This window comes from Octopus bimaculoides, chromosome 20 (genome assembly GCF_001194135.2).
Source record: "Octopus bimaculoides isolate UCB-OBI-ISO-001 chromosome 20, ASM119413v2, whole genome shotgun sequence".
NCBI lineage: Eukaryota > Metazoa > Mollusca > Cephalopoda > Octopoda > Octopodidae > Octopus > Octopus bimaculoides.
Genome location: NC_069000.1, coordinates 6,675,468 through 6,691,879, shown reverse-complemented (window position 1 = coordinate 6,691,879; position 16,412 = coordinate 6,675,468). Strand labels below are relative to the sequence as shown.

General features: G+C 38.7%; 1 protein-coding gene across 1 annotated transcript in view; it reads right to left on the bottom strand.

Moving 5' to 3' along the window:
* Positions 1-372: 372 nt before the first annotated feature.
* LOC106869210 (integrator complex subunit 8) overlaps positions 373-16,412 on the bottom strand; it is a 26,791-nt gene continuing 10,751 nt past the window's right edge. Inside the window, exons 13-26 of the mRNA XM_052975190.1 lie at positions 15,694-15,827; positions 15,075-15,185; positions 14,331-14,532; positions 13,259-13,368; positions 12,509-12,593; positions 11,660-11,790; positions 11,127-11,186; positions 10,560-10,621; positions 9,886-10,004; positions 9,062-9,165; positions 8,834-8,884; positions 7,992-8,130; positions 2,945-2,988; positions 373-2,068 (exon numbers count right to left, since the gene is read on the bottom strand). Of these exons, the coding sequence (XP_052831150.1) occupies positions 1,952-2,068; positions 2,945-2,988; positions 7,992-8,130; positions 8,834-8,884; positions 9,062-9,165; positions 9,886-10,004; positions 10,560-10,621; positions 11,127-11,186; positions 11,660-11,790; positions 12,509-12,593; positions 13,259-13,368; positions 14,331-14,532; positions 15,075-15,185; positions 15,694-15,827 (1,469 nt within the window). The 3' untranslated portion in view covers positions 373-1,951. The remainder of the gene's footprint in view (positions 2,069-2,944; positions 2,989-7,991; positions 8,131-8,833; positions 8,885-9,061; positions 9,166-9,885; positions 10,005-10,559; positions 10,622-11,126; positions 11,187-11,659; positions 11,791-12,508; positions 12,594-13,258; positions 13,369-14,330; positions 14,533-15,074; positions 15,186-15,693; positions 15,828-16,412) is intronic.

Below are 16,412 nucleotides of genomic sequence, written 5' to 3'. Positions count from 1 at the left end.
GTGTAGTGGGTGCTTTTACGTGCCACTGGCATGAGGGCCAGTCACACGGTACTGGCAACGGCCTCGCTCAAAAGGTGTTTTTTTACATGCCACCTACACGGGGGCCAGTCCAGTGGCACTGGCAACGACCTTGCTCGAATGTTTTCTTATGTGCCAGTAAGGCAACGCGGATAATGAACACGTTCAAATGGTGCTTTTTATGTGCCACTGGCATGGAAGCCAGTCAGCTGCTTTGGCAGCGATCACGCTTGGATGGTGCTCTTAGCGCTCCACTGGCACGGGTGCCAGTCATTGAATTTGTGAATTTGATTTGATTTCGATTTTTATTATTATTATTACTTTAGAAGAGAAAACAAGACATTGAAATACTCCTAATGAGTTAGTGTGAATAATTCTTTAATGAGTTGATGGATTAATGAGAAATAATCATGGAACTGTGATACTTGTTTGTTACAATGATTATAAAATTACAAAAGTGGATTAAAAATTAAAATAGGCAGAAAGAACAAGAAAGAGAGAGAGACAGAGAGAGAAATGCTTTTGTCTTCACAAGCATTGCTGAATCCTTTATCTGGTTTAACACTCCTAACACCCCACCCAGGGTCCTTGATTAGCTTTAGAGGCATCCACTCTGTTGGATGTATTGCATCCACATCTCTGATTTAAGGATAAGTAACCTATGCTGCACCCTACTATACTAAACTAGGAGTAAAGGCCCCCCCCCCCACTCATCACAGTTCTAGAGTCTCTTATCCTCATCCCTGTTTAACATCTGTTTTCCATGACGAAATGGGTTGGCTGGTTTAACAGACGCTGATGAGCCAGAGGGCTGTGCCAAGCTCCAAGTATCCGCTTTGGTATGATTTGTATGGCTGGATAACCTTCCCAACACTAACTACTTCGCAGTGAGTACTGGATGCTTTTTATGTAACACTGGCTGAGGTCACCAAGTAACTTGCAAGAAAAGACCACCACAACTGAGAGGTGGGGGGATGATGCAGTAATGAGGGATGTGGCACCATGCCAGTGGATGAGATTATTATTATTATTATTATTATGTATGCTAAGGTGGTGTGCTGGCAGGATCTTTAGCATGCTGGCCAAAATGCTTAGCGGTATTTCATCTGCAGCTATGGTCTGAGTTCAAATTCTGCCAAGGATGGCTTCGCCTTTCATCCTTTCGGGGTCGATAAATTAAGTGCCACTGAAGCACTGAGGGTGATGTAATCGACTAGTCCGCTTCCCCCAAATTTCAGGCCTTGACCAATAGTAGAAAGGCTTATGCAAACATAAAAACCTAAATAAACAAAGACAATAATGAAAGAAGAGAAAGATGTTGGCAAGAGTGGGGGAGGGGAGTTGAAAGTTTTCTGCTGTTGTTATGTTCATTTTCTTTGTTGTTGTTGTTGTTGTTGTTTTTTTTAATGTTTTGGAAACAACAAAAACTTCTTTTGTCTGGAAATAATGAAAGACCAGAAAAAAAAAAATATTGTTAAGATTTGTGTCATGAAGAGAACTTCAAGCAGAGATAGTAAGACTAGTAGTAGTAGTAGTAGTGCTGCTACTACTACTACTACTACTAATGTATCAATCATTGGCAGGAAGTTGGTAATGTGTTTCAACAAAACTTAGTGTCACAGAGAAGACTTCAAACTTTTCTCAAGTATCATCAATTTGGGACCAACAAGATGATCCCACCACCCTCATCCCCTCCACCCACACACACACACCACATCGCCCTTATCCTCTTCCTCCCCTCATCTCCACCCCACACCCGCACCCCCACCGTCGTCTCCACTTTCTCTTGCTGTCCACTTCTCCTTCGTGCCTTTTCTCAAGCACCTCCACCACCACCACCACCACCACCATCATCCTCTCTCTTTCCTTCTCTCTTGCTACTTGTGTATCACTGTTGTCATCATCATCATCATCGTCGTCGTCGTCGTCATCATCATAAGTACAATTTGGCCAGTGAACGAAGGAAGTTGTTCTTGCGGTGCTGAGTTGCTTCTTGCAGAATGTCTTCAGGGTTGCAGACATTCAAATCCATCTGGCCCAGAGCTTTCATCTGAAACAACAATAAAGAAAAAAAAAATAAAGAAAACGTTTCGTTAAAAACAAGAATTTTAAAAAAAAAAGGGAAATCAAAGGAAAAAAATTAGAAACGGACGTTTTTCAAAAGAAATAACGACAATGCTACAGCTTGGCCACAGCCATTGGCACAAAAAATAAAGAAAAAATATCAATAACCACCCAACTGCGAAACACGGAACAAAACCAGTTTGTGAGTTGACATTTTTCAATCAGTCGAGCAACTGGTGGCAAATAAAAAAATCTCCCTCAGGGAAAAGGTATTTAGAATCTAAATCAAAGAAGGGAGATAACTTTAATAACGTAAGTTGATCGAATATTTGGACAAATAAGACAATGGAGATTAGAGTCGTTCAGGAGAGTTATGTCCCTTGTTGATGACCATGCAAAAATAGATGTTGCAAGGATTTGGCCTAATGACTCCGCAATCGATATAACCCTTAGACTAGGGGACCCTAATCACCCGGCTGCACAGAAACAATAAATTTTGAAAACTCTATTTCTGTTTTATTATTTGTCGCAGTTTGCGGTGTGCTTTTTCAGTGTGTGTATATATTGCGTAGGAGTGGGTGTGTGGTAAGTAGCTTGCTTACCAACCACATGGTTGCTCTGGGTTCAGTCCCACTGCGTGGCACCTTGGACAAGTGTCTTCTACTATAGCCTCGGGCCGACCAAAGCCTTGTGAGTGGATTTGGTAGATGGAAACTGAGAGAAGCATGTTCATACTTCTCTTTCAAAACTTCCTACTCAAAACTGTTTCCAGATCACAATCTCACGAACGTGCATTCGTGAGGAGCACTTCATGCTCTGAGAGTTGTGGAAAAGAATGAAACTGAAGAAAGTAAATACTTACGACTTGTTGTTTCTTAACCTGTTCTCCTCGTTTAGCATGTAAATCTGCTCGTTAAAGAATATAATCTTCCACATTAAACAATTTCAGAAACAAAATATTTGAGAAATCAAAGATGTAAACAATTGTATGGGGGAATCGAGGCTTAAATTTTGACCATAAACAAGGGGCTCAATTTCATAGATAGTTCAGAATTAAGGGTTTCTAACAGAGAGTGAATTATCGTTATCATTGCCATTCAACAGCCCTGCTCCATGCTGGCACAGGCAGAATAGTTTGACAGGATCTGAAAGGTCACAGAACTGCATCATGCTATAATATCTATTGGGTTGTCCGGAAAGTTTGTGCCGATTTATTGTAGCTTACCTTTCGACTTATTTGCCATGAAACCACCTCAAGTCAATTCAAGTATTTATTGACTTTTTTCTTTCCTTTAAAAATTGGCACAAACGTTTTGAACAACCCAATACTTTCACATGGCCAGATGCCCTTCCTAATGTCAACCATTTTACAGCATGTCCTGGAAGAGGAGGGAGAGGGGAGAGGAGGAGGGAGAGGGGAGAGGAGGAGGGAGAGATGTGGAAATATATTCTGCAGAAAATCGGTTCCATTAGCATCATAAAAACAGACATTATGATAATGAAGAATGATAATTATGGCAACGGTTGTGTTAATGATGATGATAATGGTGATAGTGATGGTGATGATGGTAAGTTCGAAAAAGAAGCTGTAAAAGCCACAGACAAAGCAGTGGTGGGGGGGGGGTGATAGCAGCAGTAGCAGTGGTGGTGGTGAGGAAGCACTTGATGCCGTTGATAAATTAGCCAAGTTAATTCTGCTAACTATTTCCTGATTGCACGACTAAAATATCCTCAAAGCAGTAACAGCCACTCCCATGGTGAAAACCAGATTGGTGGGAGTGAAGGGGGAGGCAGTGAGAGTACGTGGGGAATATACATATCTGTGTGTGTATGTGTGTATGCATAAAATATTTGTGTATATATTTATATGGGTATAAAATAAAACCAGAAGATAAATAAAGGAAAAACAATATTCTCTTCACCGATTTGTTTTTCAGATAAATTCGTTTGTTCTGCAGCTGGAGTGAGAGTGGCTGGAGGTGGTTAAGGGTGGCCACATCCAGGGTGGAAGGATAGATGTTGGGAAGTGGGGGGGGGGCACTATATCCAGGGTGGAATGGTAGATAGCCAGGTGGATGGAGGCTACATCCAGAGTGGATAAGTGGTGGAGGGGCTACATTTAGGGTGGACAGGGTGGGGAAATGGGCTATAAACAAAGTGGCTGTCTAGCAGGTGGATAGGTGCTAAAGCCAGAGTGGCTGGTTGGATGGGTAACAGCTATATCTAGATTGCTACATCCTGAGTGGCTGTCTAGTGGGTGGCTTAGGTGCTATAACAGGATAACAGGGTGGGCGCAGCCATTGACTGGAACTGTTTATAGAGAATTACAGAAAAGAAAGGTCGGCTGTGGTGTCAATTACTTAGGGTGGACATGTATTAAGTTTGCTTCCATATCACATGGTTCCGTGTTCAATCCCACGGAACCAAGCTTCTTAACACAGGTCTGTCCCAAGTAATTGACACCACAGCCGACCTTTCTTTTCTGTAATTCTCTATAAACAGTTCCAGTCAATGGGTGCGCCCACCCTGTTATCCTGTGTTCAACTACAGCCTCGAGCCAGCCAAGGCATTTAATCTGGCACTGTACCATTTCTATCAAACTGTCAGCTGGGGTCAATGAAATACAATAGTCAATCTTTACAGTAATTGGGGAGAACACGTGACTATGCTAAGGGGGCATAACAACAACAACAACAATGGCAGAAGAAGATGACAAAAGGTTATCAAAAGGAAACTCCTCCCAGGTAACGTGAGAGTCACTGGTAACGAAGTAATTAAGAAGAAAGGCAAGGAACATCAACAACAACAACAACACAAGCAGCATCAATAACAAAAACAACAACATCAGCATCAAAAACAACAATAATAACGGTGGGGCAGAATAACGATGTCTTCTGAACTGCAAAGTGGAAGAGGAAAGAGTGAGAAAGAGAGAGGTGGGGAGGGGGTTGGAAGAAGATCCTCTGCTATGGTGATGATGATGATGATGATGGTGGTAGTGGTGGTAGTGATAGTAGTCAGTGTTGGTGGGGATGATGATAGTAATGGTGATGGGTGGAGAGCTGGGGTGGGGTAGGGTGGGCAAGGAATATGGAATCAGAGGCAGTGTTTGTACCATCGTTACTGATAGTGACAACGGTGTGATGTTGGTGATGGTGGAAACGGTAGCATTATCAGTCTTGCTGAAAGTTGTGGTCGCAAGCAGTGGTCATGGAAGGAAGGGCAGTAATGCTGCAAATGGTGGCGATTGTGTTAGTTCTTATTTTGGTGAAAAGTACTCACAAGGGAGTACTAAAAAGTTCCTAACTTTGTGCAAAAGAAAATACAGGAGGATCAGTTAATTATGATTTTATTCAACATATTCCCCTCTCAGATTCACACACTTATTGCAGCGGTCCTTCAGTTTTTGTGAGACTTATAAAAGAACTTGGAAGGTTGGGCCTCCAGCCAGGCCTTTCAAGATACCTTTAAAGCCAGGAACTTTTCAGCATACCCTCATACGTTTTATCCCTCTTGAGGATAAAATACAAAGTTGGCCTGGTTAGGATTTGATCTCAGTCTGTCAGCATTGTCACCAAATACCACAAACTATTTCCTCCAACATCCTACCGACTCTACCACCCATCTACTACGCCACGGACACAACAAGAAATTACATAAATATAACAGGGGTGGGGGTTAGATATTCAGTTGAGACCATCACCTCCGGTTGGTCTGATGATATCAATCTACCTGCGATAGCCACCTCTGGTTGGTTCTATGGTCTCAATCCACTTGAAACCAACACCTCTGGATCAACATACCTGATAATAATTCTTTTTAATTTAGGCACAAGGTCAGTAACTTTGAGGAGAGGGGGCGGTTAATCAATTAAATCAACCTCAATACTTGACCGGTGTCTTATTTCATCAAGGCAAAAGGGACAAAAGGCAAAGCTGACTTCAGCAGGATTTGAACTTGAAATTTAAAGAGTGAGAAGAAATCCTGCAAGGCATTTTGTCTGATGCTCTAACGAGTCTGTCAGCTTGAATAATAATCCTTTCGAACATCCACAGAAAAGCCTAAAATTGGGATCGGGGATGGAAAGGGGTTGAGTTACATCAACCTTGGCACTTTATTTTATTGACTCCCAGAAGGGAGCACTTCATAATAATAAATATAATAATTACAATTTTTGATACAAAGCTAGCAATTTTGAGGAGGGAGTAAGTTGATTCCCTCAACCCCGGGGCTCAACTGACGCTTATTTCATCAACCACAAAACAATGAAAGGTAAAGTCAACCTCAGCAGAATTTGAACCCAGAACATAAAGACGGACAAAATGCTGCTAAGCATTTGTACCTGGCGTGCTAATGATTCTGCCAGTTGAAATAATAATTGCTTCTAACATACACACAAGGTCTAAGATTGGGAGTGGGGGCAGTAGGGGGTCATCAAATTACATCAATCCCAGTACTTGACTGATGCTTTATTTTATCGACCCCCGGAAGGATGACTTTATAATAATAATAATAATAATAATAATAATAATAATAATAGTAATAATAATAATAATAATAATAACAACAACAGGCAAAAGATGAAGCCATTTAGTTTCTGGTGCCAAGTGGTTTTTCTTTTACATGGTAATCAACCGATATTGGTCAGAAGGAAATGGTAGCCTGCGAGCATTACCTAAGGTGTGGAGATGAAAAGAAACCGGAATAATACTTCCTGTTTACTTAAAGAAAACATCTTTTATACAACAACAACAACAACAATAATAATAACAACATAAATATAATAATATAGAATGGTAGAGAGTCTCAGTTTTTTTTCCGTATTTCTCCAAATTTAGATTCAAACACTTGAAATTTCTAAAGAAACAGGTCAAAAGACCAACGTTTCGGACAAACATAGCTAATAGTCAGATTCTATTTGCGTTCAAGCTGAACAACAACAACAACAACAACAACAATCATTGCTGCTGCTGCCGCTGCTGACGACACCACCTCTGCCTTAATCCTTATAAAGGTATGTCACTGCTACTGTTTTCATAATCACCACGACAACCACATTGGCGTGTGTTTGTAATTTGTGAGTCAACAACTTATCTGGTATTTTTGCGCTGACTTAACAACAACAACAACGGTTAGATGATGATTCAGTTGTTATGTACATCTGGTTGAGGTGTAGGGGCGGGGGGTGCACATCTGTGTTAAGTATGTACATGTGCATATCAGCAAGTGGGCTCAGTTGTGTGTGTGTGTGTGTGTGTGTGTGTGTGTGTGCGTGTGTTGGTTATGTGCTTAAGAAGTTCGCTTCTCAACAGCCATGTGGTTTTGAGTTCAGTCCTGCTGAGTGGCACCTTGGGCACATGTCTCTTACTATAGCCCTAAGCTGACCAAAGCTGTGAGTGGATTTCAAAGCTGTGAGTGGATTTGATAGATGGAAACTGAAAGAAACCCATCGTATATATATGTATATGTATATATATATATATATATATATATATATATATATATATATATATATATATATGTGTGGTTCCTGGGTATGACAAGAGGGTGAATTTATATAGATTATGTATGAATAAAAAGAGACAGCATAGTTCAAAGCTGACTTGGAGTGAACAGCAATGGTAGAAGAGCCAACACAGGAAATAGAAATAGCAGTTAAATCTTCATCATTTCACACACTGTCTTACAAAAAAAATTGTACATTAGATAATGTAGTCCTAGATATACTGTGTGAAAAGAAGACATTTTGTTCATGGCCAGGAAATTTCTGGTTACAAGTCTACAAGATGAGGATCGACCTAGGGCTAAAACAGCAACAACAACATTTAATTAGAAATGCAGTCTGAAGATGAAGTGTCTCAGGTGGTTTGTGACCAAAAAAAAAAAATAAATAAATAAATAAAGGATACGTGAGAGGAATTCCAGAATGCTGAGGTCCCAGATGAAGTAGTAGTAGATGTCTTGGGCATCGTAGATGGTCGTCTCTTGAAGGGCTTTGAACGCCGTCGTGTAGTCAATGTTTTCAAGAAACTGACAAAGGATGGCAACCTGTTCGATTGAAAGAAACACGACATTATGGACAGCAGCAGCATCATCATCTTCATCAGTGTCATCGCAAATGTCATCACCATCATCCTGTCATTTGATAATGTGCGGCAGATACACACTGCAAGTGTGGCCAGCAGGCAATATGTAAATCACAGATGAGTTTGGCCAACAGAGACAATAAATGAGATACACAATCATCATCATCATCATTTAATGTCTGTTTTCCATTCTAGCAAAGCCAGGGCCCACGCCAGGTTCCATAGCAGTGGTTCCCAACCTGGGGTCCACAAAGATAGCACTGGGGGTCCGTGATCTAAATTCAAAATTTCACATACAAATATATATATATATATATATATACACACACATAAGGACAAGGATATTAAAAGGGGTCTGTGGGAAAACTCATTTAAATAAAAGGGTTGGGAACCACTGTTCCCTAGTCTGCTTTGACTTGGTTTCTACAGCTGGATGCCCTTCCCAATACCAACCACTTTACAGAATGTACTGGAAGCACCAACAACAGAAGGTGAGTGTGGTGCACAGACACTGTGAGCGTCATGGGTACACCATGTCAGTGTCCCTAACAGACAATATAAGTGTGGCAGATACATAAAGTGTGACCAAAGTAAGTATGACTGCAAAACAATTAGACTATGACAGACAGGTAGCTAACTAATGTGAGAGTAATGTAATGCCATACCTGTGTGTGACACTGGAGATAGGAACAACATTTGATCATCTTTCTGTAGACCTGTTTGGGAAAATAAGAGAAAAAAAAGATGGACTGAACATTTCAAAATATTTTCTTTATTGATTATGAGGAACTGAAGAAAGAAATATATGTTACAGAAATCTTATACACACACACACACACTTGGTTGTTTCAACAGATCATTCATCATGACAGAAGAGAAACTAATTAACTTACCTGTTCATCATATATAGGGTGAGGTACTGGAATGGAAAAGTAGTTTGATGCAGCAAGACCAGCTTCCAGGTAATATTTCATTGCACAGCTATATTGATTGTGAGCTGCAGAAAAGATTCAATATATATATATATATATATATATATATGTATGTAAGTAAGTATGTGTTTGTGTGTACACACACACATACATGCATGCATACAAACACACACACATACATATATATATATACACATACATACTTTCTAGCCAAATAAAATCAAGGCCATAAAGGCATGTCGTTTACGTCCCTACCCTTGCACATAGTCTGTCCCTGATAAACCCCTGACAAACCTTATTTATATACATCTCCCTATATCTTGAGTCTACAATCCCCACTGTCACATTTTCTCCATCTTTTCTCTCCTCTCTCCTACTGAGGTAGCCATGTATCTCCTTTAACCCGGCTGAAAATGGCTCTGGCTCTGTAGTACAAATGTTTTGTTTTCATAAGTTCTGAATTACAATCTTCCACCAAACCTTAGTCACAATTAAGGCTCCAAACACTAGCTGAATGATAAATAAGTTATTTTACTAAATTCTTTGTTATTGTTTCACTTATAAAGCTTGGGTAACCCGAAGCTATGTTAAAAGGGACACTTCGTTTTTTTATCATAAGTGGAAGGAAGAACTTATGGTAGAAGTGCCTACACTGTGAGTCTGAACCCAAAATTTCATCAATGAAAAAGCGAATCTCATGACCATCCAACCAACCAAGCTTGTGCCCCCCCCCCCCAAACACCAAATCACAAGGCAAATGAAAAACAAAGAACAAGGAATCTTACCAAACTGAATGTCTGCTTCTGTTCTCAACCATGATGGGTTTAAGGGATCCTGAGATAAAGCATGGTGCATTAGAAGGGACACACATTCAGCTAAGGCAGCTGTATCCATGGCACTGCTACTGCAAGATAAAATAACCACATATGTATATGTATTGGAGAGATTTGCACTACACAATATCATGCTGAAACTTCGAAGTCACTGTCAACAATATTCTTGCTTAACAATAATAAATTTGTACTCAACAAAAGTATAACATAAAAACAAACATTTTTATTCTTTTACTTGTTTCAGTCATTTGACTGTAGCCATGCTGGAGCACTGCCTTTAGTCAAGCAAATCAACCCCAGGACTTATTCTTTGTAAGCCGAATACTTATTCTATCAATCTCTTTTGAAATTTAGAAAAGGACAATTATTTTTTTTATAGTAACCACAGGAGATAATGTAATAAGACTGTCTCTTTGCAAGAGACAGCCTATATAAATACACACTGGCATTTATTATAGGAGTGATGCTACTCTAATTATTTAGTTCTAATTTGTTTTTTGTTTTTTTTGTAAAGATTTCACTGCTCAATATCACACACTTTAATATCTACAAACATCACATCAGAAACATGGATTTGTTTCTTTGTGTCCAAATATTTGATGTGAAATACATGAAACCAGTCTTACTTGTTTATATTGGTTGGCCAAATGGTGATGTAATTGCTGAAGATTTCACTGCTGATGTTATCCTACAAAACATAAACAAAGAAGTTATCAAACTAAAATAGTCATTAACAATATACATACATACATACATATATATACCATTTGTTACTTATACACATTTTGCTATCGTGGCTATTTGCATCTTCTGCAGGGAGTGTTCATAGTGCTATTGGATGCAGATTTACGACAGTTCTTCTGTCATGATGTATAATCTGTTGAAACATGTGTGTGTGTATGTGTATACATACACACACACATTATGATGTGAATCAATGGTAGGAGAGGGTAATAAATTTACATGAAATATCTCAGAGTAGTGTCCCTTGACAATAGTTTTTTTTTCTTCTTTTTTCATGTATTGTAATAGTGTTCAGGAGTGATGCTACTCTAATTATTTAGTTCTAATTTGTCTTTTGTTTTTTGTTTTTTTTTTTTCTATTTATAAAATTTGGAGAAAGTTTATGGAGAGAAGACATTTACAAGAAAACTTATTGAAATGAGAAAACCTGAGAAAATTTGGTTACTAACCTTCAAAATATTGTACAGTTTGGTCAAACAAGAAATTAAGAAACTAAGTATGGTTGGTTCCTGTAAAAGAAAATTAGTTGATGAACATTAGGTTTAGCTTTTCGAGATCATCTTTCAATGAATTTAAGGGAAATTTTGTAAAATAATAAATAGAACATAGAACTAACAGAAAGACATCCTGTCCATGCATTAAAATGGTAGATGCATCTAGAGTGCTATCTGACTGTAAAAACAATACTGAGAAAAAGGCAAGACGTGAACTAAGAAGATAAGGGACTCAACAACCACAGTACAAGGAACCTTGATGAAAGGTTATAGTGAGACAGAGAGAGAGAGGGGAACAAGTGTCTTGCTGTAGAAGAAGTACAAGGTTACCTGAAGAGAGAGAGAGAGAGAGAGATCAGGAATGAAGACAGCAACAGGTGTGCTACCACAAAGGAAAATAGACATTAATACAATGATGATGATGATGATGATGATTATGATGATGAACAAGTAAACAAAAGAAAAAGTGCTCAACAGATTATACCTACCTTGATTTTCTTGATAAACTGACAGAAACTTTCTTTTGACATCACTGCCAAAGAATTGTTCCGATGTATCATTGTTTCACGACCTGTAATCGACCTTTTCTGAGAAAGATTGTCAGAAAAGATATTCCCCACTGGAGACCATTAACAAAAAAAAAAAAAAAAAAAAAAAAAAAAAAAAAAAAAATCAATAAATAAATTAATAAAAAAACTCTTGGTTATGGTATCAGACATGGAAGACAAATCACACTAGCCCAACAGTAAAACACTTTCAATGGAGACAATAATAATAATAATAATCCTTTCACAAGGCCTGAAATTTTGAGGGAGGGGTCTCATCAATTACGTCAACCTCAGTGCGCAACAACGCATTTTCTCCGGTGTACTAACAGTTCTGCTAGCTTGCCACCTTCTTAACAACAACAACAACAGCAACAATAATAATAGTGGTGGTGATGGTGGTGGTGATTTCAAATTTTGCCACAAGGGCAGCAATTTTGAGGGAGGAGATGAGTCGATTACATTGACCCCAGTGTTCAACTGGTACTTAATTTATCAATTCCGAAAAGATGAAAAACAAAGTCAACCTCGGTGGAATTTGAACTCAGAACATAAAGACAGATGAAATGTTGCTAAGCCTTTTGCCTAGTGTGCTAATGATTCTGCCACCTTAATAATAATAATAATAATAATAATAATAACAATAATAATAATAATAATAATGATGATGATAATAAAAAGTTATGAAGGAGAGCTAAAAACATAATTCATGGAATTTAAGCTGAAATCACATTATGCTAGAAATATGACATGGCATCAAAAAACAAAATAACTGAAGTCAAAGCAACATACCTGCTTCCCAGAAATCTCGAGCTGGTTTACGAGCAGTCTTGGTTCCATTGATTTCTTTACAAGCCCTTGCCAAAAGAAGACTGACCTACAGAGATATGTTTGAAATAATACATATATAAAAAAATCGTGAAAACCAGACCATGTTTTAACTTTATTCAACTGATATAAATATATCTATATCTATAAATATAATATGTGACAATTAGTTGGTTGTCATAAAAAGTTTGCTTCTGAACCACATGGCTTCAAGTTCACTCCTATGGCAAGCCATCTTGAGCAAGTTTCTTCTACTGTAGTATTGGACTGACTAATGGCTTGTGAATGGATTTGGTAGATGGAAACTGAAAGAAGCCTATTGAGTGCATGTGTGTGTGTGTGTGTGTGTGTTTGTCTCCTTGTCTTGACATTGCTCAATAGTTGTAAAAGAGCATCTCCACTCATATCCAATTTTCCACAAAAACATGTCTGGCCATGAGGAAATGTTCAGCTTCGAAAATCTGAGTCAACAAATTCTGTTTGACCCAGGCAAGCATGGAAAAGTGGGCAGTAAAATGATGACGACAATGACAAAATACACACACACACACACAGAAACAGGATGTAATTTTGAAGAAACTACACACATACACAGTTAAAAATAAGGTAAAGTCAAATAAAACAAATGGTATATGTATACACACTCACACATATATATACACCCTGACCAACATGTGATATAATGTGGAATAAATAGTTTGCGTTCCTTCTTACCTCAATAAAACCATTACTGGAACCTTCCATATTACTGAGATATTCCCAGTCTTTGACATTCAGCAAGAACACAGCAGCTTGTTCCACAACTTCGGGTGTCGGAGGGGTGTCTAAAACATCAAAGAAAATAGGGAACTGGAGTTGGTTGTTAAACCCCTACCTCAACACACCTCTATAATCAACTCAGTCCTAATTCGACATACATCTATGATAAAAAATATTTAAATGTTGTTGTTGTTGTTTAACCCAAGGTCAGTCTCGATTGAACACATGTCTATGATCAAATATTTAACTGAAGTTATCATTGTGTAATTCCAGTTCAGCCCTGACTCAATACATCCTTTCCTGCAACTTAGTGGGGAAAGTCACTTGTGATTGACTGGCGTCCTATCCAGGTGAATTTCTTAACTACTAAATACCACATAATTAGAACTAAGAATAATGGTGGTGGTGGTGGTGGTGGTTGTGAGGCAAGTGGTGGTCACAGTATTGATACTGCTGTTACTGATGAAGATGGTGGTGGTGGTGGTGGTGAATGTTGATAATAAAGGTAGGTGATGATAATGATAACGATGATGAAGTGGTAATAATGAAAATTATGATAAGGATGATGGTGATGATGCTGGTGATATAACATCGACCCCAGCACACAACTGGTACATAATTTATCAACCCCGAAAGGATGAAAGGTGAAGTCGACCTTGGCGGAATTTGAACTCAGAACATAGTGACGGATGAAATACTACTAAGCATTTCGCCCAGTGTGCTAACATTTCTGCCAGCCCGCCGCCATAGACATAATAATGATAATAATAATAATAATAATAATAATAATGGTTTCAAATTTTACCAAAAAGGGTAGCAATTTGGGGGTAGGAAGGGATAAGTCGATTACATTTACCCCAGTGTTCAACTGTTACTTATTTTATTGATCCCAAAAGGATGAAAGGCAAGGTCGACCTCAGTGGAATTTGAACTCAGAACGTAAAGACAGACTAATAATAATAATAATAATAATAATAATAATAATAATATCAACAACAGCAACAAGAGAACAACATTAGTTACAAACCTTGTCCAGATCTGACGGTGTTCAAACAAGACTTGGCCTTGTTGGCCAATTCATGCAGTTTGTCGTTGCTGCACACACTGCTGTCGGCCTGATACAGGTCAACCAACAGCATCTGATACTGATGGTGCTTGGTGAGGGCAAAGTTGTAGTCTTTTATTGCCATCATGGCAGATGTTAACAAGTCCCGTGCCATGTTGTAGGCCTGATCACAACAGAGAGAGAGAGAGAGAGAAAGAGAGAAAATACAAATGGGTAATCACAGAAGAAAAAACTAGAAACAAAGATTTAAAAAAATGGAAATGGGTTGAAAAAGTCTATAAATTTACACCTTGGGCAAGTGCCTTCTGCTATAGCCCCGGGCCAACCGAAGCTTTGTAATTGAATTCGGTAGGCAGAAGTTACTGGCATGTGTATATTTGTGGAGAACTGAAAGTAGTAATGGACTTTTGTTTTCCTCAGGTCTGCAGTTTGAAGAAGAAAATAGCACAATAACGGTTGTTAAGACATTTCAACCATGACTGTCAAGTCTTTTAAGCAAATTAAGATTATCTGGGACTATACAAACATGGAAAGGGAGAAAAAAACAAAAAACAAAGTGGACTCTGTTCTTTTAATTACTTCTTTGTAACTATGAGCAGTTAGATGAATGAAAGAAGTCACAGTAAGGAAACAGTGGTGATGATGATGATGATGATGACAATGATGACGACGATGACGATGAGTGTAGAAATCCATGTGACATACCTTCAGCTTTAGGCAATGGCGTGATTTGCCCACCAATATATAAGCATACGTTTGCTGCATACTAGATGGCATACTCTCCAGCATTTGCCGCAGTGGTTTAGGGACTTGCCACTGTTGAAACAAAGAAAACAAATGCATCAGAAAAGAAAAACAAATTTAACATTACATCCAACTAAATGGAATTTGGTTGATGCAGTGACTGTATAAGATTTGATTGATGATATAGAACATGGATAAGATTTCCTCTGTTCTTTCCTGTCTTGCAAATTTCATGGCAGCCTCACTAGCGCCAGTAACATGTAAAAAGCACCCAGTACATTTTGTGAAGTGGTTGGTTTTAGGAAGGGCATCCACTCATAAAAACCATGTCAATGATGATATTGGAGCCTGACGCAGCCCTTCAGTTTGTCAGTTCCTTGTCAAGCCGTCCAATCCATGCCAGCATGAAAAGCGGACATTAGATGATGATGATGACGAGAGACTGTATAAGATTTGGCAGATATGAAGACTGTGTAAGATTTGGTTGATATACAGGTTGTATAGTCTCAGGTAACTACATAATAATGACTTCCTAGTAATTGTTGCCAACAACAACAAAGAGTTGGAAAGAATCACTTACATCAGTGAGGGCCATTATTTGGTTTGGATGTCGCCCCCACTTCTGCGTCAGTTTAATGATCAAATCTTCGACCTTCTGTGGATTGCACTCGTACAAGATTTGTCGTTCCGCTTCACTGACCGCCGACACAGAATCTAAAAAAAAAAACAAAGAAAAAAGATTGAAGAAATGAAGGAATTAAAAGACAAAGATACACAGAAAGAGGTTTTATAAGAAATTAACACAACCCAGAGAAGGTATGTGAATTATGTTGTTCCATGTCACCTTTGATTAAACAGACTTATGATCAAAGGCTTTCCAGCCATGAACATCCTAGCTTTTAGTCAACCCAGGACTTACACTGTCTAACATGGCCATCCTCTTTGGTTATGAATTGAAAAGGATTTGGCTGCTATTTCCAGCAGACTTAATAACCACATTGAGGCTCTGTGATCAGTGTGATGAGAGGAGTGGTGGTATGATTTATGGCTACAACACATGGTGCTGTTTAACCCTAGGTCAATAGGTCTTGAGGCAGCAACGTTTGGTGCTCTTCAGCCATAGGTCAGTAGGTCATTTGAAGCTGACCTATGGCACGTATGTACTCAGTCAAACTTCACTCAACCAATATTCCAAAAGTGACCATCTAGACTCATTTTCTGTAATATAATATAATTGTATTATCCACTGGAGGAGGAGGGGGAGGTAAGTTGATTAGATTGCACCCCCCCCCCCCCCCC